Below are 26,655 nucleotides of genomic sequence, written 5' to 3' on the forward strand. Positions count from 1 at the left end.
CCACTTATTATGACGAAATCACTCAAAGCAAAACATTACGAAACACTTTATTCGAATTATTCAATGAATGCAGATTATTATTTTTTTGTATTTCATGCAAAAGCATATACGTCTTAAACAAGTATACAAAACATGTGCCATATCATGTTACAAAACATTCTTTTGGAAAGATTATCAAAACAGAAATCAAACACGTGTTGCAGTGTTTTAGAAAAACATTTTAGAAAAATGAACGAGCAAAGAAATTTCAATATACAGTACAATGAATAAGTTTACATTTCATCATTTTCCAGGCAATTATTGTGTTGGGCAGCATGCATTAGGTAAACAAAAATTGTCAGGACGGTCGTGAATTTACAGAAGACACATAAGTGGCGTATATTAACTGCATAGAATGTCAAATTAAAGGATGTTACGAGTTGCTCCTGCGCTTAAAGAAGGCACACGGAATGAATTACATTGCAGCAACTGCGGTTACATCACAGTACAGCAACAGGTCGCAGGGTAGTTCTCAGCACTGACTTTGAATTCATTGCCGTAAACAAAGTAAAGGTTGGTTTTCCCTTTCCATGAGTAGGTAACCTTGGTCACAGGAATCAGCTCAATGGTTTGACGCTGGAGACAAAGAAGAACCATGGATATGTTACTGAAAGTAACGTTAGAACTTTTAATACATTACCAATGATAAAATTATGTTTTTAAATATTACACTAAGCTAAAAGTGTTCAGTGTGCATAGAATGCCAACCTGTTGCAGAATGCGAGAAGTGCGGGAGAACCTGCCCTGGTGTTCACTGACTAAACGCTGTGCAGCATTTACCACGGCAGGGTCCGGGAAGCCCATCACTGGGTACACCTGGACAAACAAATAAAATATATTGCAAAAGGGGGTGTCTGAAAATATTTGTCCACAATGTTTAAATTACTACTGTGAGAAAATGAGCTATAAAAACATCTTACCAAGTACTGAGCATCCCTGAAAAGCTCCTTCCCAGACACTTCGCTGAGGTTATCCACCTTTAGGCCACTGGACTGCTCCACAACATAGTCATCACTGTTGTTTGTCCTAAAATAATAGTTTTGATAATTGTTACAATTTGAAATAATAAAAAAGTGGGAAATCCATCATGTTGTCTTGACAATAACTTAAACAGCACCATTTTATAGTCAGGTTGATGTAGACCAAAAGCTGCTGTTTTCCCTGACATGTGGGACATTGCGTGGATCCTTGCCCCTGGCAGTGGTGGCAGCTGTGGCAATAGTGTATAAATGACACTTATTTCATTAAACAATTAAGGGAAAATATTTTTTACACACATACATCATTGCAGACATTTGAGAAATGAAATAAATGATCAGAGGTGAAATGTTTTATTTACTTTTCCCTTCCTCTGCCGAAGCAGTGATTGCATCGCTCATCTCCATGACGGAAGCCAGCTCCATTGCACACCCAACAAACTTTCTGCAGGCAAAAAAAAATAATAATAATAATTGAATGATACTACTGGAGGTGCCATGGTGACCAATGGAAATGACTTACATTGCCAGCCCCAGCACAGTCTTTGCAAGGTTTTCTCCCCATTCCAACACAAACATGGCAGCTCTGTTGATCAAATGATCGTCATTAGGAGAAGAGAAAGATTCTTGTCTGAACATGTTAGAATTGACGAGAAACGATTAAGAACCTTCATAGATGAAGTGTTGGGAACTTTGATGATTTGTTTGCCATTCACAAAATAACTGGGTGATGCAGCAGCAATATCCCACGGCCCTGGAGGGGGTTGGGCGTATGCATCCACTGGTTGTCCTGGTCCAAAAAAACAAAACAAAACATGCTTTCCATCTTAAAAGAGCTGACCGGGAACAGAGTTTCTGTAAACACTTTTCTTGTCAAAATGTCTTGTCTCTGACTGACATTTTATGACATTGGTGAAGACAAAATGAGTAAAGTGATGCAAACAACAATGCTAATCAGTTGCAAAGTAAAACATACACAAGATAACAGTGACATACCATTGTATGGCTCGTGACTCCACTCAGTAGATCTCGACTCAGTGAAGGTTTCCAAGCGATACTGGGAAAACATTTAAAATTGCATTGGTCTAATTGCACCGTTTTGTTTGTTATGTACCATTGCACACGCCAGCGGTCGTGCCCCCATGATTTTGAAATACTACAGCAGGGGTCTCAAACACGCGGCCCGTGGGCCAAATGTGGCCCGCAGGGCACTAGTTTGAGGCCCCCGCCTTGATATGAAAGTTTAATGTTAGTGCGACCCGCCAAGTTTGATATGGATGCTGTATGGGATCATGTACCCAGAAAAAATTATTACATTTGATTCATGTTCATGTTAAATAACTGTTAATAGTTATCCTCCCTATCCGTGTGGAAGTGGTACGTTTTTGGCTATTTAAGTTGAAAGGAAATAACTTGAAGGCTACCGTTTAGGTCGCTAGCTCTCTAGTTTGCGAGTTAGCATGTGTCTCAAGACCCTGCAGTTGCGCAATATGTTGTAAATAAAAAGAGTATAAATGTGACTATAGTCGTTTTTTGTCATGTCTACAGGGCTCTAATAATACTTTGTTCATTTTAATCTGAAAAAAATCATTTGTCTACCCACCAACTATATGTGCTTTCTTAAGTTTTTATTATTTGCCGTTTTATTATTAATTATTATATGTATTTATTTATTACTGATTGATTGATTTTCTTTATTCTTGATTCTTGTTTATTTATTTTTCATCTTATTTTGTGTAGAAAAATAATTTAAAAAAATTTGTTTTTAATAAATGCGTTTTTTGGGGGGGGAAACCCGACCCGAGCTCCAGTGGCCCCCAAGTAAATTGAGTTTGAGACCCCTGTACTAGTGAAATAGAGACATCTAGAAATCTGATAATATCTATTCAACTGAAACCAGGAAAATGCAACAAAACGGAGAGCATTTTGTTGTATGCAAGCACATTCAAGAGTCAAATTGCATGTTACTATAAATTTGTACATGTTGGCAGGTCTGCACTAACATTGAAAGCCCCAGTACTGACATACAAACATATCTTCTCTTTACCCTGTAGGTATTAAAAGCCTCCATGCCGGTGATCACGCCATCTTTTGCTGGTGCTGAACTGTAACAACACTTGCTGGAGGCCCACAGAGCAAAAGCTTCCCGCGCTGTACTCTCACTTATGGATGGAATACTGCAAAGGAATGCAATGAATATCTGCATCGTCTTTACTGCAAGAGTACTCTACTTGAGGGTATAAGAGGTTTCAGCCTTACTTCCACTGCGGTTGCTCAGGTCCAGGTTGAGGTTGGGGAGTAGGATGCGCAGGCATCGGAGGAGGCAGAAATCCTGCAAAGAGGTGGAAAGTTCATTTCAATTTTCACGCATGGCTGTATGGCGAGATGGTGCATCTCTTCTGCTGTATTCGCCTAATAAAATGTGATGGTACTTCCTAGTTTTGCTGAGGTTATGCAAAAAATGAGGATTGCGCAAAGAAGGACGGGCAATCAGGATTAAACACCCCCGGATTCACGGTTTACTGCCCCGTCTATGACACACTACACCGGACTTCCCCCACCCTCGTTTTTGATGGGCTACGCCACACTTCTTTCAACCAATCAGGTAAGCAAAACAATAAATGAGGTGGATGAAACTTTATACTGTGAATACGGAGGCTAATTCAAATAACCAGCGATGTGTACTTTACCCTTTGCCTGACATTAATGCTAACTTTAGCCAGGAAGTTGCGTCACTCTATTCACCTTACTTGTTTACCACGGTGAAGTTAGTTTTTCACGTTGGCCGTTGGATATTCCTCTCCGTTGCTGTTAATTTCAAGTTGATAGTTGGACATATGGCTCCCTAGCAACAGTGATAGCTGTTGCTATGTACTGTAGGTCCCACCCACTCATACATATATATATATATATATACATATATTCTATATCAAACCATTGACTTGCTCTACGAAGTTTAGTTGGAACTAACATGGTTAAGTTACACTTGATTTGTGAATGTGTACTCCTATATAAAGAGCCTTCAAAATATTTATGTTCTCAATAGTTTTATACATACATACTGCTTATTAAAACGCCTTTGAGGAATTCATGGTAATTATTAAGTCATTCATAAAAAGGTAACATTATTTTAAAAAAAACATGGAGACAGACATTTCATCCAAGAACTTTGGTTAGCGCCCTCATTTTAACCATGCAAACTTTTTATGAACCTCTCTCTGAAAAGAATCAGAATCGAGAATCATTAGGAACCAGAATCAAAAATAGGAATCGGAACCGGAATTGCTGAAATTAAAACGATGTCCAACCCTAGTCATGAACCCCCTAATCCCTTGTGCAAATTACATGCTTGGTTCAATTTTTACCCCAACTTCTCACCATTTAATATAATGTGACATTTAATTAATACTCATCATTGCTAATATAAATAAATTAATGAAAGATCAAAGATGTTTCATTTTGCGGGTTGTTTTTGTTTTTAAATGTGCAGGCAGGAGTAGGGGGTACATGACTTCCATTCAGAAAACAGTGCCCTACGTAACAACAAATGATGGTGATTTGACAAAGTTTAGCTACTAACATCCGCTATCATTGAAGTCTATTGTAACAATATCATGATCGCAAATTGTGAGTGTGTGTGCACGTGCTATGGATATGTACGTGAATACCAGGCAGGCACAGGTGTATATATATATATATATAAGCGAACCAAAATTATTAATTTATTATTAATTATTAAATTATTAATTAATAAAATATCACATCTTTACAGATAAAAAGCTAATCTAATTCATGTAGTTTAACGCGACGTGTCTGCTAAAGCAAAAATAATAATAATAATAAAAAAAAATTTTTTTTGCTTAAACCACTATTTGTAACATACGCTAGCCGGTGGTGACAATATATAAAAGAATGTCCGGAATGATCCATATTTCCCATTGTTTACTTTCTGTGTTCATAGAACGGCGACATGACATGTGAGAAGTTCATGGTTTCATGAAGAGGAAGTTAAATATCTACAAGAGGACCATCCAGGGCTCCATACTGTACCTCCTCCCCCAGCCACAGTGCCTTCGTATCCCGGCATGCTGTCGAACATGCCGGCTGGTGGAGCACTAGGACCAGAAGCGTCAGCCATGGGTGGGGCGAACATTGCTGAAACAAACCAGACAAACCAGTTCAATCCAACTAAGTCTGTCTACATGTGTAAAAACGTACAAGGTTTCCATACAACACACAAAACAGCATCATAGATAACATTTTAATCTTGTTTTAAATCCCTCACAAATGTGAAATTCAAGACTTTGGAGGGCCACATGTGTTTTTCATATGTGAGTGTACATACAGTGTGTATAAGTACGTGTACTAGATGACTTACCTTGTCCCTCAGCGTTGGGATCCATCCAGAAAGCTTTATGAACAACACTAAATACTGACTGGTGGGGTGTAGTCCTTCAGAACAAAACACCTGGCTCTTTTTTACACCTCTCCAAATCCACAGCATGAAGACATTGGTGACGTCACCAGATGTCTTGCATCGCTGCAGCGCGGAAGTGTGCAGTGTGTAACCACGTCCTTTCTTAAAGTGTGAAGCAACGGTGAAAGGAACACAATAACACATACCAGGAGGGCCCTCGGCTGCTGTGAAGTAACCCGGATTAGCGATGCCGTGACTTCCTCCCACATCGCTGGAAATAAGGAGAAACGAAAGTTAAAGAGAGGAACAATATACGGACGATCCACCATAACATATTCACATCACAACAACATATTTACTAATACGTTTTAAAAGACTCACTTTCTGAAAGGCCGATAGTCCATCTTGCTCGGAAACAAAACAAGAACAGGCAAATAAATTGAGTCCACCTGAGTTTTACATGTCATCGATATCATCATGTGACAATAAACTAATCATTTACCTTTTATGGCACTCCAATGTCAGCTAAAACGTCCACGGTTGTTCTAAGAGTCACCTAAGGACAACATCTAAGGAATTCACAGGGCAAGATTTGTCGTCAATTTTCCCAAAAAGGACCCCCTCCTATAAAAAAAATGGGTGTTCAGGAAGTGCGCAAACATCTGGCAGCGCAGTAAACAGAAGTGAAAGTGGGAAGGTAGTTGTTAATGTTTGAGTCTATAGGCTGGTTAAAACGAACAGCAACGCAAAGCCACTATATTGTATTCTAATGTTTGGATTGTGGTGTTGGTTTTCAATGTAATGTACAAAACCGTATACGGTTCAAGTAACGGTTGTTGCGGCGGACTACACTTCCCAGCAGCATTTGCGACACTCCCGGAAGTCCTTTTCTTTTCTTCCGCTGTCGGCGAGGTTCCTTTTGGATTTACATCGGCCGGTGAGTGTTTACAATCTGTGATAATCTGCTCGTTTTGTTTCAATACTTCACGATTTTGTCACTTATTGGTGTCGATGTATGTATATAGTTTTTAGCTAGTGGGGAATTAGACTGTAAAAAGCTAATCTAATTCATGTAGTTTAACGCGACGTGTCTGCTAAAGCTACTGACTGGCTGCTAGCTCCATACCAGTCATGCCTGCTTGTCAAATTAAGAAAAGGTCCGCTAAATAGTATTCTTGTTCTACGTGGTTGTTGAAAGTATTTACAATATGTTTAGTCTTTCAGACGTGTATTTAGACCTCGACGTGTAATGCTTAGAGCGGTATAGTGCTTTACATTAATGTAGCTAAACGTTAGCCGGTGGACAAGTCAACCTTCCTGCAAGACGTGAATGTAATTTAAGTTTGTGAATCCTTCGTTTCCAAAGTAAATCTCGATTAGTCTAACCTGTCCCAGGGGTGTAGTGGTTGTCACTGAGATTGTATATCTGTCTCCGTTGACCATTTAAAGATGTGCTTTATTTTTGTCCCCCCATTCACAGGCACCATGGCAGCCCTCCGACCACTCACAAAGCCCAAAATCGTCAAAAAGAGAACCAAGAAGTTCATTCGCCACCAGTCCGACAGATATGTCAAGATCGCTGTGAGTTTACAGTTCTGCAAGTTTACAGAACTTGATGTCAACCTATAGTTCATACAACGTAATTGTGAACCATTTCCCTTTCCCAAACAGAAAAACTGGCGCAAGCCCAGAGGCATTGACAATAGGGTCCGCAGGCGGTTCAAGGGCCAGATGTTGATGCCCAACATCGGTTATGGTAGCAACAAGAAGACGAAGTACATGCTGCCAACTGGCTTCAAGAAGTTCCTGGTGCGCAATGTCAAGGAGCTGGAGGTCCTGATGATGAGTAACAAGTAGGTTATGCATGCACACTTATTTCATTGCAACTGCTATGTAATGTCACAAAATTATATTCCAATAGTCCTATGCTGAAACCAGCTTTACCCCCCAAAATTCAGTGAGCAACAGTTAGTTATTGTTGTTGTCATAACTGCAAGCTCTTATGAGTGTTTGGTCTTCAAAATGACACATACTGATTAATTTTTCAGTAAAGATTTTTTCATTCTTTTTCTTTCATGCCGAGAGCCGTGTTTGTACTTAATTCTTCCAATGAGCTGTGTACCAGCTATTTATTCAGTGACAGTTAATGCAGGGACACTTTCATCTTCAAGGTTAAACACGCTCTGAACTCTGAAATGTAAGTTTTTTTTAATAATTGGACCAAATCTACCTTCTGCACAGAGCTGTGGAAAACAAAATTTTGCTCATCGTTCACAATCCGTATGTCAACACATATTGGGTTGGGCATTGAGCACATACACAACACATTTCTTTCCCCTATGTTTGCATTATAACGTGAGAAAACAAGTTTGAACTAGCTTACAATGTGGTAACTGGGATGTACTTACAAATTTCCCCACTGAGGGACGAATAAAGGCATATCTTATTTCGACTATGAATCGTTGCATCATTTCATGTACACACTCTGATCATTGTTGATAACATGTAATAGTTGCAGTATCTTTCCATATTTTGATGATTTTAAAACGCCACCAAAAATTATTTTCTTGGCACATTGGTAGTTATGCCTGTCAACAACAACCGCGGCTACAACACTTGGAGTAGGATCTCCGCTCACATTGGGATGGCTGTGTCTTCCTGCACAAGACATGTGCTCCAGGCTTCCTGTAAAAAAAAAAACGGAAAACAAGCATCTTGTTGAGTCTGTGTAGTGAAATCGAGAGCTGGGTATTCACTCTTCCATCTGTGAATGATGCGATTAGCGAGGTGTTATTTAGCTAGTATCAATACGCCGATTTTGGTAGTGTTTTAAATAATCAATATAGGGCAAGATACTGCAACTATTACATATCATCGGTGTACGTGTTGATGCATGAGCACATCATGTATATCAAACGATGCAACGTTTTTTTTAACAGGGATTCATATTCCAATGACAGCATTGTAAACTAGCTAAAACTTGTGTTATAATGCACAGAGTAGGGAAAGAAATGTGTTCATGTTTCACATCAGGATTGTGAATGATGGGTAAAAGTCCTCTCAAAAAGTGTAGTTCCCCCTTAACCGTGTGACTCTTGTTCACACAGACCGCAAACTGCGCTTTTATTTTGAAGGCTGGTAGTCTTAGGCTGGTATGTCCTATGTGTGTACGAGTAGTTGGATACACCGTACACCGTGCTGCCCGCCTTCACTCGACCTGCCCGAATTGTGAAACGCCCCTTACAGTAGAGCGGGGAAGATATACGTACTCACCTGGTCAGATGCTAAACTAAGCTAACCATGCTAGCTTCCATTCACTCTCTGAGGTGCAGCCAACAGTCACCGGTGTTTATCGCCTTTTCACCCCGTTTAGTTTTGTGGGAGGTAGTTTAGTCTTGATAGTGAGAACGGTCTGCCGAGTACATACTTTCCCACACCAACGTTGCTTCTCCTCACGATGACAGCGTTTTATTCATCTTGTGTATCAAAGTACGCCAAGGCGTGCAGCTCTGCTTGTCCGTTATCATTTATACCTGTATAGATCATTTTCTTATCATTGGAGGACTATACTATATTAAATATCGCCCAACTCTAACTGAAACAGACTTGTTGGTGTTACAATGCAAATTCAGCCAATATCAACTGAGCTTTTTGTTCCACCCCCCCCCCCATCTGCCCATATAGGACATACTGCGCTGAGATCGCCCACAATGTCTCCTCCAAGAACAGGAAGATCATCGTGGAGAGGGCAGCACAGCTGGCCATCAAGGTCACCAACCCCAACGCCAGGCTCAGGAGCGAAGAGAATGAATAAAGTGGCTGTTCATAATAAATACTTTAAAAAGGAACTTTATGCACGGAGTGATTTATCTCGTTATGTTTTATATCAATTTGACATTTATGGAAGAGAAAAACATCTCAAGTAACTCTTGTGAAGACTATTTTAAATTGGCATTGACACACCGACTTGTTACACAGGAAGTAAATTTGATGCAGATTTGTCAACATAAAATGAGATTTTAACATGCTGAAACAAGTCATATATGCAACAGACTAACAGTAGAAAAAGGGAAATAATTTGTAGACTGATGTACATTGGCATGTTTTGCCTCACAAGGCTCCATGTCTGCATATTTGACATTGTAGCATACACGGTGCTTTTGTGAAATGTGTTCATATTGCATATTGTCTGCAATGCTGACTGGACTACCTGCTGGGAATGTTTCCATTACGGCCTGGCGGCCAGGCTGTGTCCCTCAGCCCTTTGCCATCTGTTCCCCCAAAACTGCTATGGTTGCACACTATCATTTCATCAGCACCTTGAAGTGGTTTGGGTGAGAAGCCATCTTCATTGGACTTCAGGATCTTTAATCTGCATTTGTCTGGATTCACTTGAGAAATCCAAGTTCTCCATGGAGGCAGCAGGATAATATATGCTATTTAAGTTAAGAACTGGACACAATCTTTTATTTTTGTCGCGTTTCAACACGGTAAGCATGTCAGCAAGGATAATATTTGGAAAGGCCCACCTCACACGAAGGCAAGTGTCCTTTGGTTCCCGCCAGCCTGATCTGAAGAGAAGCCCCCATTTTGGGGTAAAAAGGGGCATGTTCTCTTTTTCTGTCAGATGTCGACTGGGTATCATTCGAGGGAGGACAAAAGGTAAAAGCCTAAACATCTGTACAATACAATAACATATAATGCAGTTTTTATTGTGGTGGCAGCTATCACGCTTAGCTAATGGCTAACATAGTACACACAATACTTTTTTTTTTTTAAACCAATATCACATTGAGCAACACGTTTGTTTTGAATGCGATCTCTACAGGTGAACATTTAAGATTTTATATTTTGTGCTTTTAAAAACTCCTGCTGCAGTGAAATAACTATTATTAACAGTGTTGAAGTGACAAAAAATCGGCATATTACAACAGTTGCTGCATGACGTCACCTTGATTTTAGCTTCCTTGCTTGTAGTTTCACCAGATCACCATAAGATGGCGGTATAATCAGTTTAAATTGTGTTCAACTTTTAGAGTTGTGACTAAAATGGAGGTCATACCCTTTTGACAGTGGCAATAAAGTTGATTTCTTAAAAAACTGATGCAATATTGATACAAGTCACTCCACTCCAGTGGTTTTCAGTAATTTTCTGTCATGTCCTGGGGCACAGAAATGTTTCTGCGCTACCTTGATTTGAAATACTAAGAAACTGATGCTATTTATGTTTATGTACTGTACACACTGAAGTAAATGCGTATTTGAGAGGCAAATTACATGCTGAATTCATACATTTTGGCAGGTATGAATAATATTGAAATGGTGGGGGGGTACTGAGTGGGCAGGTGGTGCTAATTGTGCAGGGAGCAGTGTGCATTTTGGATGTATATTGTTCCGGTAAGTGGGTGTGCACATGAAATGAAGGGTGTTTGACTTGGTGCAAAATGGATAAAGTGTGTGTGTGTGTGTGTGTGTGTGTGTGTGTGTGCAAGTGGGAGGGAACAGTTGACAGTGAAGCTCCCGCCTCACTGAGCTGAGATAGAGCCCTCACCCCCTCTCTCCCTCTCTCTGTTCCTGTGTGTGTAAGAGAGAGCAGGGTTATGTGTGAGTCTGTATGAGCACAGGAACGAGGGATGATAAATCCAGTAGAAAGAGCAAACGAACATTTTCCAAGAGGATGCCAAGAAAATGATGCATTTATTTCTCAGCTTCGGATGTCATGGAAAACCCCAAACTATTAGAGACATCTTTCGGACACAGAAATAGCGACTGAGACCATTTCAGGATCAGGTCTTCCCTTCCTTCCAACATTCCACAAGGACAAGGCTGCAATCGAGCGAGGTCAAGGACCAAATGATGGACTTCCTAAGCAGGTGAAACTTCCGGGTCACCAACTTACTCCTCAGGTGGAAGCCCAGCTGTAGATATCAAACTGCAAAGCGGAGCTGCAGACATGCTGTGTGGTCTCAGAAGAGACCCCAAGAACAGCTGTGGTAAGACCCCCCCCCCCCCCCCCCCCCCCCGCTCTGTCGTTTTCTGGGTCACACGTGTCAGGTGTGGTTGATCAGGTTGTAGGATATTTGAGCGTCACCACGCTTGTCCAGCCGGCGCCTGCTGCCATACTTCCATGTGCAATGTGGACGGATATAGACGCGTCAACCGGGCCTGGGTTGTGAATCAAGTTTGACGTCTGAAAATAGCACCATTAATTCATCGTGACCATTTCTGCTGCACCCCCGCCTACCAGCCACATATTTAACCTACATCCCGACGAGGCTGTGATGAAGTGCTCTGATTTAAATCTGGAGCTAATTAAGCCTTCTTATATTCTCGACAGAGTCCACAATTGTGTTTTAATGGCATGCAGCTCTTGGGGCAAACTCATGCTGGAGTCACTGTCAGGGCTGTTTATTAATCAGCTTCAGCATAACATCTTGAGGGTAAGTGATGCTTTTTTTTCAAGCCTTAAGGAGGGAAGCTCGATGGTGCAGTGGGGTCCCCGTCACGTGCGGCACGTTGGCTCGGTGTCACCCACGGCTAATGTTGCCTTTTGACTTCGGTGACAGCTGCTGGACTGTCAAGGCCCCCGGGAGTCGGCGTGGTATTAAGGCTTTTGTCTGTGAGTCTGTGATGTGTCGTTCACTTTGCGTGGGCTTTTGTGCCCTTGAGCTACCACGCCGAGTATTTGTGCAAGGATGCGTGTAAAATACCATGTTATGCAAATATACATCATCTTGTTTACATCATGGGGAAATAACCAAAGATATTTGTGGGCGGGGAGGTGGGGGGGTAGGTCTGACACATGTTGCTGTGTACAAAACAAAAACTCCTGATTCTTTTGAGATAGTACAGAGATGTTTTGACAGAGCATTTATGCTTCTTAGTCATCTCCACAATGGATGCACGTGGAGCTGTGGGATCCAATACTCAGATACTCACTTTATATTTACAATGTTAGAAATGTTACTGCAAACTATAACCTTAATAATACACATATTGTTGAGTTGAATGTTGACATGCTCGCAATGGCGGCTCTGCTACAGTGAAGTAGCAATTAAAACAACAAAACGTACACATGTGAGAGTAGTCGGTGTACAGCTTACAGTCAATACACAGCCAATTTTATTTAAATAACATATTCAAACTGTGTCAACATTGTTATTTAGCGCTGCCTTAATCCTCTTGAGCATTCCCCAAACTTCCCAGAGTTGGCATGGTTGTGACACTTTGCTCCTCCACTTCCAGGATGCCCCAAAGTTACTCAATGGGATCCAGGTCTGGAGACATGCTCGGCCACAACACCTTCAGCTTCCCCAGCTGTCATCTCAGCTGTGGAAGTGTGTTTTGGCTCTTTACCATGTTGGAAACAAGAGAGAATATTGCAAGCTGTACCACGACTACTCTAAAGTACATCAGAAATGGGTCCTGCAACAGAAGAAGAAAAGCACTTTATCTCTGCAGAGTAAATTAAACACTCATTGTGGAAACAGCTGGAAATGACATGGAAATGATGATGTTCTCCCCATGCAACGGTCCATTAACGTCATGCTGTTACTTCAACACAGTAGTCGGCTTTAAGTCGTCGCATAGCATCCTCTTGCTGAAAAGGCATCCTTGTGGCGCACTCACGAGTCTTTTCTGTGCAAGCAATTCAAGCCTTGTGACTCTTTCATAAGGGGTTGTCGTAGAACGTGCAGTGGTCTCAGGTGCTTGAGTTGGGGTGATCATTCTGGTTGAGGAAGTATTCTGACAAATTAGGATGCTGGCTTGTTGCTATCTCTTTCCTGCAGCCCCGGCATCACCCAAGGTGCCGATCAGGGTAATAAAAGCGTAGGCATCTGTCATGAGGTGCATAATGGTTTGCTCATTTGGCCATCTGAGAGATTCAGAGGCCATCGCAGAGATTCTTTCTTCATAGAACCACGCTGCCTCCTGACATACCTACCTCCTTGCTGTCTCCTCAGATGAGGGACCATACTCAAAGGGAAACAAGCAGTCCGGGGCATCTGACCAATCACATTTCTCCCAGAGGCGCAGCCTTTCAGGTATAATTTAGTCAAACATGACTGTGCAGCACTCTGTTGCTTGATGCATGCATCTGCAGTCACCTGCATCAGTCTGTATGTCAGATAGACATACTGTATACATGTACGTATATATGTGGATGTGTTAGCCTACTGTATGCTTCAAGCAAACAATAATACCATGTCTGTGCATCAGTCAGTACGTCAGATAGACATACTGTATACATGTACGTATATAGGTGGATGTGTTAGCCTACTGTATGCTTCAAGCAAACATTAATACCATGTCTGTGCATCAGTCAGTATGTCAGATAGACATACTGCATACATGTATACATGTGGATGTGTTAGCTTACTGTATGCTTCAAGCAAACATTAATACCATGCCTGTGCATCAATCAGTATGTCAGATAGACATACTGTATACATGTATACATGTAGATCTGTTAGCTTACTGTATGCTTCAAGCAAAAATTAATACCATGTCTGTGCATCAGTCAGTATGTCAGATAGACATATTGTATACATGTATACATGTGGATGTGTTAGCCTACTGTATGCTTCAAGCAAACATTAATACCATGCCTGTGCATGAGTCAGTATGTCAGATAGACATACTGTATACATGTATACATGTAGATCTGTTAGCTTACTGTATGCTTCAAGCAAACATTAATACCATGTCTGTGCATCAGTCAGTATGTCAGATAGACATACTGTATACATGTATACACGTGGATGTGTTAGCTTACTGTATGCTTCAAGCAAACATTAATACCATGTCTGTGCATGAGTCAGTATGTCAGATAGACACACTGTATACATGTATACATGTGGATGTGTTAGCTTACTGTATGCTTCAAGCAAACATTAATACCATGTCTGTGCATCAGTCAGTATGTCAGATAGACATACTGTATACATGTATACATGTGGATGTGTTAGCCTACTGTATGCTTCAAGCAAACATTAATACCATGTCTGTGCATGAGTCAGTATGTCAGATAGACATACTGTATACATGTATACATGTATACATGTGGATGTGATAGCCTACTGTATGCTTCAAGCAAACATTAATACCATGTCTGTGCATCAGTCAGTATGTCAGATAGACATACTGTATACATGTATACACGTGGATGTGTTAGCTTACTGTATGCTTCAAGCAAACATTAATACCATGTCTGTGCATGAGTCAGTATGTCAAATATACATACTGTATACATGAATACATGTAGATGTGTTAGCATACTGTATGCTTCAAGCAAACAATAATACCATGTCTGTGCATCAGTCAGTATGTCAGATAGACATACTGCATACATGTATACATGTGGATGTGTTAGCCTACTGTATGCTTCAAGCAAACATTAATACTATGTCTGTGTGTCTGTCTTCATCTCTCCACAGAAGAGTACCGAGGAGTGACCACAGTAGACCTGATGAAAAGGGAAGGCAGCAACCTCGGCCTCACCATCTCCGGAGGCTCCGATAAGGACGGCAAGCCCAGAGTGTCCAACCTACGGCCAGGTGGGCTGGCTGCCAGGTGAGATCTGCATGAACTTGGTGATGCAGCTGAAAGCTTGTAGCCACGCCAGGCTGTCTGCACCACTTAGATCTGCTCGCACAAACATGCGCAATCTGCAAAGTTACACCGGTTCACCTGCAGGACTTTTCATGCTTGCATTAAGTCAGCTTGATGCCAACTGAGATTTCTCTCCAAGGGGTTTGGTTGTTCATGCAAAGATGCAGAAAAACCTAATGGTCCGTTTTCTACCAGCTTATTCAACAAAGTAACCTTCCCCCTCCCTTAAACCGAGCACGCGTGCATTCCATTCACTTACTCATGCACAAATATATTTCTGTGTTTCTATTTACATAAGACAAAACAGTGAGGGGCTGCATGGCGACTAAGTGGTTAGCACGCAGGCCTCATAGCTAGGTATGAATATGAGTATGAATGGTTGTTTGTCTATATGTGCCCTGTGATTGGCTGGCCGACCAGTCCAGGGTGTACAACGCCTCTTGCCCGAAGACAGCTGGGATAGGCTCCAGCACCCTTGCAACCCTTGTGAGGATAAGCGGTATAGAAAATGAATGAATGAATGAATGTTTACAAAGACATAAGGAAAAATGAACGTGTTCATTCTGACTCTCTAATAAAGTCATCCAGGTTTTTCCTGGGCATCCTGCTCGTGTCAAAGATGAACATTCCTCAGGTCTCCCCTGGCAGCCTGGCTAACTTCTGCTTTGTTCAGTGAACCTGCAGCATTTTCATCTCATGCAATAGTTTTGGGGGTTTGTGTGCGTATGTTTTTGATCTTGCAGTGTATACATGCATTTGTTTTATGGAGTTTGTGTATGGAGTTTGGATTATTGCTGTGTCTTTGCCCCATATCGGACGTATAAATGACATATTTCTGTGAAAACTCTTAATTACGGCGGCACGGTGGTCTAGGGGTTAGCCCGCAGACCTCACAGCTAGGAGACCAGGGTTCAATCCCACCCTTGGGCACCCTCTGTGTGGAGTTTGCATGTTCTCCCCGTGCATGCGTGGGTTTTCTCCGGGTACTCCGGTTTTCTCCCACATTCCAAAAACATGCTAGGTTAATTAGCCACTCCAAATTGTCCATAGGTATGAATGTGAGTGTGAATGGTTGTTTGTCTATATGTGCCCTGTGATTGGCTGGCGACCAGTCCATGGTGTACCCCGCCTTACGCCCGAAGACAGCTGGGATAGGCTCCAGCATGCCCGCGACCCTCGTGAGGAAAAAGCGGTAGAAAATGAATGAATGAATGAACTCTTAATTACAGTAAGTAAGGAAGCGTACATTTCGATCACATGCTGAAAACCATTACGGGTGTAAATAAAAGGCAAAATTCAAACATCTTGAGAACATCATGAGAGCACATGACGTATATAATTGGGGTGCAATATTGAACACCTAATCTTCAGTGCTGCACATACAGACCAAGCAACAATGCTCATATGCAGACTCTCCTCAGGTCGCTAAGAATAAGTCCTGTTTTATAAAGAAACAGTGTAAGCATTTCTCATTTTATATATGATGCATCATGACTGCAGCAGGATCAGACTTATTCCTGATGTTGAATTGACTTGGACCTTTTTTTTAGAGATAATTTCCTAAAAATTGCAAACAAGCATGTTCCCATAAGAAGTTATAGGATTAATAGTAAATCCTTAGGGAATCCTTTAGGGTAGGGAAAAAAAGCGTTTGAGTTTGCAGCCCCTATGGCGTGGAATAATCCCCAGAAGGACTTGAAATTACAGAAAATGTCAACCTCAATGAGGCTAAAAGTTAAATAAAGGTTACATTTTTTTTTTGTAACTGAGCATTGATTAAAACATCAGCCATGTGTGGACAAAATGTGGGAAAAGTCACGTTTTGCGATGACTAAGCTGCGTGTGACATGCTTGTGCGGATGCGTTAGCTAATTTAGTGAGCGGAGAGTCATGCAGGAAGACAGGAGAGAGACGAGCGGTGACATTGTGTGATGCGAGCAGACCGGATGACAGGCCAATCAACGCTGCTTCTTAACATGTCTGCACGTCTCGCCCGTGGCATCAATTGGCAGGAGCTAGAAGGTGACAAAAGAAATGGGGTCAGAAGCGTTCAATTAATTAGCTTTGCTATGAGTTACAAGATGACGGGCTGTCACATGTGAGATGGCATGTATATTTTAGGGCTGCACACGCTAATTATTGCAAGCAGTAATGATTTCTAGTACAGTAAGTAGTAGTAATAGGTAGCAAGTTCATCATTGGTGGCATTTGGAGCGTGAAAGTGTGTTCCGTGACTTAATAAAGTACCCCCCCCCCCGTATTCCAGGAGTGACCAGCTGAATGTAGGGGACCACATTAAGTCAGTCAACGGCATCAACCTGTCCAAGCTTCGTCATGATGAAATTATCAGCCTGCTGAAGAACATCGGAGAACGAGTTGTGCTGGAGGTGGAGTACGAGCTGCCTCCATTTGGTATGTTTTTTTTTCTTCTCACATTTATTTTAGATATATATTACAGTATATAAAATACACTTTTCTTCTAGCAGTCCAGACTCCATCAGGAGTCACAACCAAGACCACAGAGGTGTGTCTGCTCAAAGAGGGAAACAGTTTTGGGTTTGTCATGAGAGGTAAGTCGATGACAGTCTTTTGTTATTGTTTATCATCCCGTGTTGAAATCATTTACAGTGTGTCTATTACCAAGGGGGCTACCATGAAGACTGGCGCAGGTCCCGTCCTCTGGTGGTGACCCATGTCAGACCGGGAGGTCCGGCTGACAGGTACGGACATGAATGGGGTGGTATGTGATGATTGGTACAGAACTGGAGAATGGGGGAGGGGCTTGGCTTTGCTCATCCCTGTAATGGTAATGGTAATGGTAATGGTAATGGTAATGGTAATGGTAATGGTTTCATTTTATTTGAACATGCATCAAGTTACAATGCAATACATAACATAATTCAATTCACAGTTCCGCATGTCCAAAAGGAGTAGGAATGAGCATATCAAAATCCTATCCCCCATCTGCTTCTATTGCAATACATTTATTAATAAACCAAACAGTCTTGTGGGCTCATTCCTGCTAATTTTTTCATCGATGCTGATCCCTAGAAATGTATTTTCATCCATTCAATGTCTACACCGTCTATTTGTATTTGCTCGTACTGTACGTATCTTTTCTGTTATTACCAAACAGACTTTAGTTTTACTTTGTTTGAAGTATAATCTGTTATTATCAAACCATAGTTTTAATAAAACTATTTAATATCTGAGCTTTTTAATTATCTCCGGAATAAAAGGCAGTGCTATCATCCGCAAATTATACCAACTTTAAGTCTTTCGTACTTTTACAGATGTCATTGATATACAAGTAGAACAGTTTGGGTTCCAGTATTGACCCCTGGGGTACTCCACACATAATATTTAAACTTGTAGATGTGTGTTTTCCTAGCTTTATTTATTGCTTCCTGTTAGCTATGTAGGCTGCATGGTGGACAGGTGGTTAGCGTGCAGACCTCACAGCTAGGAGACCAGGGTTCAATTCCAACCTGGGCCATCTCTGTGTGGAGTTTGCATGTTCTCCCCGTGCATGCGTGGGTTTTCTCCGGGTACTCCGGTTTCCTCCCACATTCCAAAAACATGCTAGGTTAATTGGCGACTTCAAATTGTCCATAGGTATGAATGTGAGTGTGAATGGTTGTTTGTCTATATGTGCCCTGGGATTGGCTGGGCCACCAGTCCAGGGTGTACCCCGCCTCTCTCTGTCCGAAGACAGCTGGGATAGGCTCCAGCACCCTCTGCGACCCTTGTGAGGATAGAAAATGAATGAATGAATAAATAAATGAATTATTTTCCAGTGTAAAATAATAAATTAATAATGTACGTCAGCGGTCTCATTGATTACCATTTTTATAATTTCCATTTTTGATTCCATTACAACCAGTTGATGTTTTGACAATTACTGACAATCATTAATTCATTCATTCATTCATTTTCTACCGCTTTTCCTCACGAGGGTCGCGGGGGTGCTGGAGCCTATCCCAGCTGTCTTCGGGCGAGAGGCGGGGTACACCCTGGACTGGTGGCCAGCCAATCACAGGGCACATATAGACAAACGACAATAAAAATGATTTATTTTATTGTCACATCAACTTCCTCATTCCTATCATCATTATTGGCGTATCCAACTATGAAATAATGGTAATAATGATAATGTTAATAATGTTACCTCCAAAGCAAAACGTCCATGGTTCCTCCCCTTGTGAATGCAACGTTGTGCTCCTTTTACTAAAAAAAAACTGTCAGCACCAAAACACTTGAACAAACTTGAGGCGCCATCAGAGACTTTTTATCTGGTTTTGCCTTTAGCTCACCTGTGAGGGAACGCTCATGTGGAACGTTTAACGATTGTCTGGTGCATTTTCCACTGCCTGCTAACGCCGTCCCTCTCCTGTCTTTTTCCACCATGTTTCTCAAGGGAGGGCACGTTAAAGGCTGGCGACAGAGTATTGAGCATAGACGGCATGCCTTTAAACAGAGAGAAGCATGCTGACGCGTTGACCATGCTGATGCAGAGCGGCCAGGAAGCTTTGTTCCTGATTGAGTATGACATCTCTGTCATGGGTGAGCACACACACACGCAGAATATGCGGAGGCATGGTAGGGCAGCGTTGCTCTGAGGGTAAATAACGTGGCCGTTTGGCTGCGTGGACGAGGTTGAGTGTCAGTGCTGGAGATGCCACCAGGGGAGTCACTTGGGCCCGAGAGCAACAGGGAAAGTGTGGATGAGTTACCGTGATGTGTGGTCCCCTCTCTCTCTCCCCTGTATCATCACAGTGTACAACCTCTCTGGGCAGGACTTTGCTTTGTTAACAAGCACTTTTTTTTTTTTCAACATGACCTATATAAAAATGCTGGATGTGAGCAGTTGACAAACATTTGGCATTGTGTCCCTCGGAGCTCCAGTGAGAGTACAGCGACAAGATGACAAGCTGAACCGCACTCCTGGCAGATTTATGGAAAAGAATAGAGGAAAATAATGGGAAAAATGAATAGAGGTCACAATATTGTGACTTAATATCTATATAACAAGTCATATCAGGAGCCTTACCCTCATGCCTTGACATGTCATGCCTTTAGTTACGATGTTTAATTCATGTCAAAATAGCCAAACTCCCACTTTCACCTCCACTATATTTTTTTAGATTAGATTAGATTAGATTAGATTAGATTAGATTAGATTTGATTTGATTTGATTTGATTTGATTTGATTTGATTTGATTTGATTCGATTCGGTTCGATTAGATTAGATTAGATTAGATTAGATTAGATTAGATTCGGTTCGGTTAGATTCAATTAGATTAGATTCGGTTCGATTAGATTAGATTAGATTAGATTAGATTAGATTCGGTTCGATTAGATTAGAGTAGATTAGATTAGATTAGATTAGATTAGATTAGATTAGATTCGGTTCGGTTAGGATAGTTAGATGAGATGAGATGAGATGAGATGAGATGAGATGAGATGAGATGAGATGAGATGAGATGAGATTAGATTAGATTAGATTAGATTAGATTAGATTAGATTAGATTAGATTCGGTTCGGTTCGGTTAGGATAGTTAGATGAGATGAGATGAGATGAGATGAGATGAGATGAGATTAGATTAGATTAGATTCGATTCAACTTTATAGTTATTGCTCCTGGTACAGGGCAACAAAATGCAGTTAGCATCCAACCAGAAGTGCAAATTTATAAATACCTTATTAGTAAATAAAAAGAAATAGAATATGTAAATGTATAGTTATATGTACAAACTATAACAAGCTATGACTATGATACAGTGTGGATATATACAAGGATATAAATGACTATAGTATGGCTATTGCAGATTATACAGATTATAAACAGTATGAATGTGACAAGATATAATAACAGTAATATGTACAGTAGTGCAATGAAGTGACCTGGAGTTCAGCAGGGGGGTGTGAGTACTGGAAGGATTTGACACCACAGTGAGACCCGGATGCATACTATGACCAGATAAAGCAATGTGGATTTCTTGTGGGAATTAGTTAAGTGTGTGTTATCTCTTTCAGAGGCTGTACAACAAGCCTCGGGTCCTTTGCTGGTGGAAATAGTAAAAGGTGCCTCCTCCAGCCTGGGCCTCAGCCTCACCACATCTATATATAGGAACAAACAAGTCATCATTATCGACAAGATAAAGGCAGCCAGCGTGGCTGAAAGGTAAGGCCACCTCTTATATAACCTCTGACGGTTCAGTCGTGAAAAAATATTTCTCATGCGTTATCCTTTCCTGTCAGGTGTGGAGCGTTGAACGCAGGCGATGTTCTGCTGACTATAGATGGAACCAGCACAGAACATTGCTCTCTGATAGAGGCTTTGCAGCTTCTGGGCAACACCACTGATGTCGTTAAACTGGAGATTCTACCATCCAGTCAGAGCAGGCTACCTGTACGGCCACAAGACACAGGTAATTATTAATTATTATTATTATTTTTTTGGGGGGGGGGCACCAAAATAGGAAATAAATATGAGGGATTTGTTAATACAGGTAACAAGATGACATGGTTATTCTCCCATATCTTAAAAATATTAATGTTAGGTTAATAGGAAACTCTAAATCCATAGGTGTGAATGTGAGTGTGAAGGTTTTATGTCGATATACGCCCTGGCGTTATCCACACTCTATACTGCATACTCATCCACCAACAGTATGCTAAGCGTACTACATGATAACCCACAATCCATTGCGCTCCTACCCGAGCCCAAATCCACAGGCTGAAGCTGATTTCACTTTATCTCTTTAATTACGTCACTTTATTGAGATTTTTTTTTAAAATCAGGTGAAAAAGTGGCCGTTTAGATCCCAAGTGTGCCATTTATTTGTCCAAATACCAACCGTTTACAATTTTGTTCAGACGAATTCTGCAAAATCTAAGCTAGCCAAAGTGAGCAACGCACTTCAGGTTCATTCATTCATTCATTCATTTTCTACCGCTTATCCTCACAAGGGTCGCGGGTGGTGCTGGAGCCTATCCCAGCTGTCTTCGGGCGAGAGGCGGGGTACACCCTGGACTGGTGGCCAGCCAATCACAGTGCACATATAGACAAACAACCATTCACACTCACATTCATACCTATGGACAATTTGGAGTGGCTAATTAACCTAGCATGTTTTTGGAATGTGGGAGGAAACCGGAGTACCCGGAGAAAACCCACGCATGCACGGGGAGAACATGCAAACTCCACACAGAGATGGCCGAGGGTGGAATTGAACTCGGGTTTCCTAGCTGTGAGGTCTGCACGCTAACCACTCGTCCACCATGCAGCCTACATAGCTAACAGGAAGCAATAAATAAAGCTAGGAAAACACACATCTACAAGTTTAAATGTTATGTGTGGAGTACCCCAGGGGTCAATACTGGGACCAAAACTGTTCTACTTGTATATCAATGACATCTGTAAAAGTACGAAAGACTTAAAGTTGGTATAATTTGCTACTCAAAGAGTAGTAGGTAAGTATGCGGTTTCGAACACAGCCATTGTTTCTGTCTCATCCGTAAACTAATAATGCTAGGTATTCATTTAAACATATGTTTATTATTAAGGTTGTATTCTGACCTTTCCACATCACATCCACAATAATAACCATAACGGTTATTCAACATGGGCAGAATGTATGTTATGTCGACAATCTAACCTGTATCATATTAAATCTCTCAACCTGTGAATCGCTTAGTGTGTGTGTGTGTGTGTGTGTGTGCACTACAGAACACAATCCCTCCGCCTTAGGTTCCACACTGGGCTCCTCATGGATTCAAACATACCACTCACACGTACATGCACTCTTGTTCATGCTCTGAGGACTTATTTATGGGTCGGCAGCTGCGAGGGCTTAGCATGTGAGAAAAGGGGAGGGGCAGAAAGAGGCGAGATGACATTTCTTGCTGAATCCAGCGCTTCACGCGGTGCTTCTTCATCCCCTGGTTACGTTGTCCACTTTGCCTTCCATCTTCTACTTTACAAACCACATGTGGTGACAACGCAGCTGTAGGTTGTTAGTGTTATTTCTACAAAGTCACACGTATGTTAGAAAAATAAAACCGCATTTTGACAGCTCATTTGTCCCCAAGAAGTGTTATTATAGTGTGTTTGTATGTATAAAATTGATATAGCCGCAAAGAGATTCATAGTATTTTTCACACCAGTCCAGCTTGAAAACACCATTTCTTAAATAAACCTCCTCTAGGTAATGGTAATGGTAATGGTAATGGTGATGGTAATGGTAATGGTTTTATTTCATTTGAACATGCATCAGATTACAATTGAATGCATCCCATAATCAGTTCCCAGTTCCACATGTCCAAAAGGAGTAGGAAGAAGCAAAGCTTATTAAATCCTACCCCTCCATCTGGTACTTTTACCATCACTAACTGTTACATTTGTTCACTTCCTGCTTTCCGAATATAGTATAAGTTTTTTTTGTTTGTTTTTTTTTGTCACATATCAAAGTACGAGGTGACTTCCTTACTCAATCCATGCCATAGTTTGATTCCACATACTGAAATGCTATGGCTAGCATAACGTAGTCCTAGCATAGAAGTGTTTCAAATGTACTTCTTCCCTGAGATCATATTTCTCCTCTCTTGTAGAGAAGTATTGGATGACATTTTTAGCTAATTGCTTATTTTTAGCCTTATGCATTATTTTAGCTGTTTGAAGATGAACTATATCAGCAAGTTGAAGTATTTGTGATTTTAGAAATAAGGAGTTAGTATGTTCTCTGTAGGCGGCATTATGAATTATCCTTACTGACCTTTTTTGCAGTACATTTAGCAAGTGAAGATTGCTTCTATAGTTATTAGTCCATATTTCCACAATAAGTAAGATATGGTAGAACCAGCTTAAAAATAGCTCCATCAGATAGGAGCTGTTTCTCCAAGATGATTTATTGTGGCTGGATTAAAGCGGGTCCGTGCGCCCTGCTAGCATCTGATGCACTCGTGCCATCATACATGTTTGCAGCAAATCCTCCAAGTCCCATATTAGACCCCCACTGAAGAAGGATAAAGGATTACTGTCAGTGTGCAGTGACATGGCTTAATGAATCTGTCTCGTTAGCTAGCGAGGTGCATCCCACACACAACATCAGCTGATTTCTTTTAAATGGCTCCCGTGCATTCCAGGCACAGAAAACAACCATTCAGTTAACTCAGTGCTGCTCAAAGGGGGGGGGGCATGAACTGTCAAGGGTGGTGCGAGAGGCAGGGAGTACTTTCAATGTTAGTGCAGACCTGCCAACGTGTACACATTTATTGTACACAACATGCAGTGTGTCATTTTCCTGGTTTCAGTTTGGAGCACAGTACAGATTAGGGCGGTCAATCGACTAAAACAGTTAATTGTGATTAATCCAATTTTTTGTCTGGAGTTAACTCACAATTAATCGCATTTAATCACAGATGCAGTTTTTTTTCTAATAAGTAGGGGAAATCTCTTTGTGGTAAACGATCTGCAACTACAACCAACATCACATTTTATGTAAATGTTATGTATCAATTTTGGAAATTAATATTTTTATGACTATTTTTCACAGCTAAGAGACCCGAGTTCAATTCTACCCTGGAGTGGAGTTTGCATGTTCTCCCCGTGCCCGTTTTCTCCGGGTACTCCGGTTTCCTCCCACATTCCAAAAACATGCTAGGTTAATTAGCGACTCCAAATTGTCCATAGGTATGAATGTGAGTGTGAATGGTTGTTTGTCTATATGTGCCCTGTGATTGGCTGGCCACCAGTCCAGGGTGTACCCCGCCCGAAGACAACTGGGATAGGCTCCAGCATGCCTGTGACCCTCATGGGGATAAGCAGTAGAAAATGAATGAATGTTTCTCTTATTGGTTTTATTTATTTTTGTTTTTTTTACTTATGTGTATTTATTGCTTTTCGTCTTTTACTTGTTGTTTTAATATTTTACTGTTTTAAATGTCTTTGTTTTTATTTTTATTTTTTATACTTTTAGTTTTTCATTGAAGTAAATTTGTACTTTTTATTTACATTTTACTAGTTTGTTTAAATTCTTTTTGACATTGTCAGCCATGTTTTTTGTTTACCTTCAACTGTAAACCTTCTGAAGATCCAAGTGGGATATTTCCTACTTCTCAGCATTAGTTGAGTTGTTCTCATCAAGTGTTCAGTTCACTTGCCCAATCAGATGCAGGCAATCAAACATGGCACCTCATTAGACACTAAGCATTCAGCTGTGCCCATTAAGGTCCAGCAGCCACATGCGTTCCAGCAGCCAATGTATGTTTTTTCTGCTGCGGGACATCAGCATCATGCCTAAGAGTCAACTCGCTGAGCACCTTATCACCCCTCTAGAAAATGACATCCTAAATATAATCTCTAACATCAACGCAGTTTTTTGGAAGTTTGCTAGTAAAAGTAAGGTTCCATTTTTACACATTTCACCACATCTCATATTATTGTGTGCGTATGGAACATTGTGAAGAGAACACATTAAAACAAAGCATTTCATCCTAGCGCACCGTGACGGAAAACATTAAATATCAATTACTCTGCTTTGAATAATCCTCCAGGCAATGTGCATGTTTTGGTCCAATTTTAGACCTCTGATTTCACGGGTAGGGTTTAGAAACGTGCACAACACGACATCAGGTCTGCCTTAATCATAAGTGCTTCTTTACCGTTGCAGTGAAAGTTCAGAAGAGCAGCCATCATCACTGGGACCAAAGCAGCAGCAGCAGCAACTTCTGCCTGCCTCCTCACGCCAGCCACAGCAAGACATGGAGCACCCAAAGCCACCCACACAACCAGCAGGACCACTGCAAACGTAAGTGATCATTTGTGACAGCTCCGCTGCTGGCAAGACGTCGTCACAAGGAGCCTTTTTGCTTTGTCTGCTTCCAACCGCAAAAAACATCAACGTTCCTTTTTATGCGGCGTAACGAACAAGCTGACTGAATGAAACGTTTTGTACAGCGGCCTCTCCATAAGTATAGAACAATGTCTTATGTCTGCAGCTCTGGTGAGTGGTGGCTTCTCCCCTTCCTCCACAGCCACATCAGGCTTCAGCAGCCAGGGGAGCAACACGCTGCCTTGCCCAATGGCGCCCGCCGCACCCACCAGCCCCCGCACTTCCACAGGAAAGAGGAGGAACAGGAAGAAGGACTACAAGAGCTCATGTGTGACAAAACTCGTTTAAAAGATTTCAAACTTATTCTGCATTTGAGGGAAATGAAAAATAATGTAGAGATGAATATTGGTCAAAACTGCTGATTTTTTATAAGCAATAAATGCAGGTAAATATAGTTTATAGTTTCTATCTATTACCACCGTGGGCCAAAAATCAAAGATTGTTTTGTAAAAGGCCACACAGCGAGGAGACCCGAGTTCGATTCCCTTCTTGGGTATCTCTGTGTTGTTTGCATGTTCTCCCCGTGCATGCGTTGGTTTCCTCCCACATTCCAAAAACATGCTAGGTTAATTAGCCACTCCAAATTGTCCATAGGTATGAATGTGAGTGTGAATGGTTGTTTGTCTATACGTGCCCTGTGATTGGCTGGCCACCAGTCTAGGGTGTACCCCGCCTCTTGCCTGAAGTCAGCTGGGATAGGCTCCAGCATGCCTGC

At 41.3% G+C, this 26,655-nt stretch overlaps 3 protein-coding genes across 11 annotated transcripts in view; 2 read left to right on the forward strand and 1 right to left on the reverse strand.

Moving 5' to 3' along the window:
• Positions 1–41: 41 nt before the first annotated feature.
• ssuh2rs1 (ssu-2 homolog, related sequence 1) lies at positions 42–6,239 on the reverse strand. 2 transcript variants are annotated; one of them, XM_058052316.1, is made up of 14 exons: positions 5,936–6,239; positions 5,815–5,837; positions 5,640–5,704; positions 5,067–5,171; positions 3,276–3,348; positions 3,064–3,193; positions 2,013–2,073; positions 1,685–1,806; positions 1,540–1,602; positions 1,379–1,461; positions 1,157–1,249; positions 960–1,065; positions 748–855; positions 42–615 (listed from the first exon to the last, which is right to left on the reverse strand). In XM_058052316.1, exons 2-14 carry the CDS (start codon positions 5,835–5,837, stop codon positions 475–477), a joined length of 1,173 nt encoding a protein of 390 aa, XP_057908299.1. In that variant the 5' UTR covers positions 5,936–6,239; the 3' UTR covers positions 42–474. The 2 variants fall into 2 exon arrangements, with proteins under 2 accessions (XP_057908299.1, XP_057908300.1); XM_058052317.1 differs by lacking the exons at positions 5,640–5,704; positions 5,815–5,837; positions 5,936–6,239 and adding an exon at positions 5,395–5,626.
• A 64-nt stretch (positions 6,240–6,303) lies between these two features.
• rpl32 (ribosomal protein L32) lies at positions 6,304–9,281 on the forward strand. Its single transcript, XM_058052318.1, has 4 exons — positions 6,304–6,370; positions 6,914–7,014; positions 7,105–7,286; positions 9,118–9,281. The coding sequence occupies exons 2-4, from the start codon at positions 6,919–6,921 to the stop codon at positions 9,245–9,247; spliced, it is 408 nt and encodes a 135-aa protein (XP_057908301.1). The 5' UTR covers positions 6,304–6,370; positions 6,914–6,918; the 3' UTR covers positions 9,248–9,281.
• A 491-nt stretch (positions 9,282–9,772) lies between these two features.
• Positions 9,773–26,655, forward strand: part of LOC131104679 (glutamate receptor-interacting protein 2-like) — a 29,207-nt gene continuing 12,324 nt past the window's right edge. The window contains exons 1-11 of one of the 8 annotated variants that reach the window (XM_058052133.1): positions 9,773–10,095; positions 13,398–13,478; positions 14,871–15,006; positions 17,312–17,457; positions 17,529–17,615; positions 17,690–17,765; positions 19,463–19,608; positions 21,082–21,229; positions 21,307–21,476; positions 25,719–25,856; positions 26,047–26,208. In XM_058052133.1, coding sequence (XP_057908116.1) covers positions 9,867–10,095; positions 13,398–13,478; positions 14,871–15,006; positions 17,312–17,457; positions 17,529–17,615; positions 17,690–17,765; positions 19,463–19,608; positions 21,082–21,229; positions 21,307–21,476; positions 25,719–25,856; positions 26,047–26,208 — 1,519 coding nt within the window. In that variant the 5' untranslated portion in view covers positions 9,773–9,866. Of the gene's footprint in view, positions 10,096–11,014; positions 11,427–11,707; positions 11,874–13,397; positions 13,479–14,870; positions 15,007–17,311; positions 17,458–17,528; positions 17,616–17,689; positions 17,766–19,462; positions 19,609–21,081; positions 21,230–21,306; positions 21,477–25,718; positions 25,857–26,046; positions 26,209–26,655 lie in introns of those variants that run through there. The other 7 variants (XM_058052128.1, XM_058052127.1, XM_058052126.1 and 4 more) reach the window with 7 other exon arrangements.

The sequence above is a fragment of the Doryrhamphus excisus genome, chromosome 16 (assembly GCF_030265055.1).
Source record: "Doryrhamphus excisus isolate RoL2022-K1 chromosome 16, RoL_Dexc_1.0, whole genome shotgun sequence".
Classification (NCBI taxonomy): Eukaryota; Metazoa; Chordata; class Actinopteri; order Syngnathiformes; family Syngnathidae; genus Doryrhamphus; species Doryrhamphus excisus.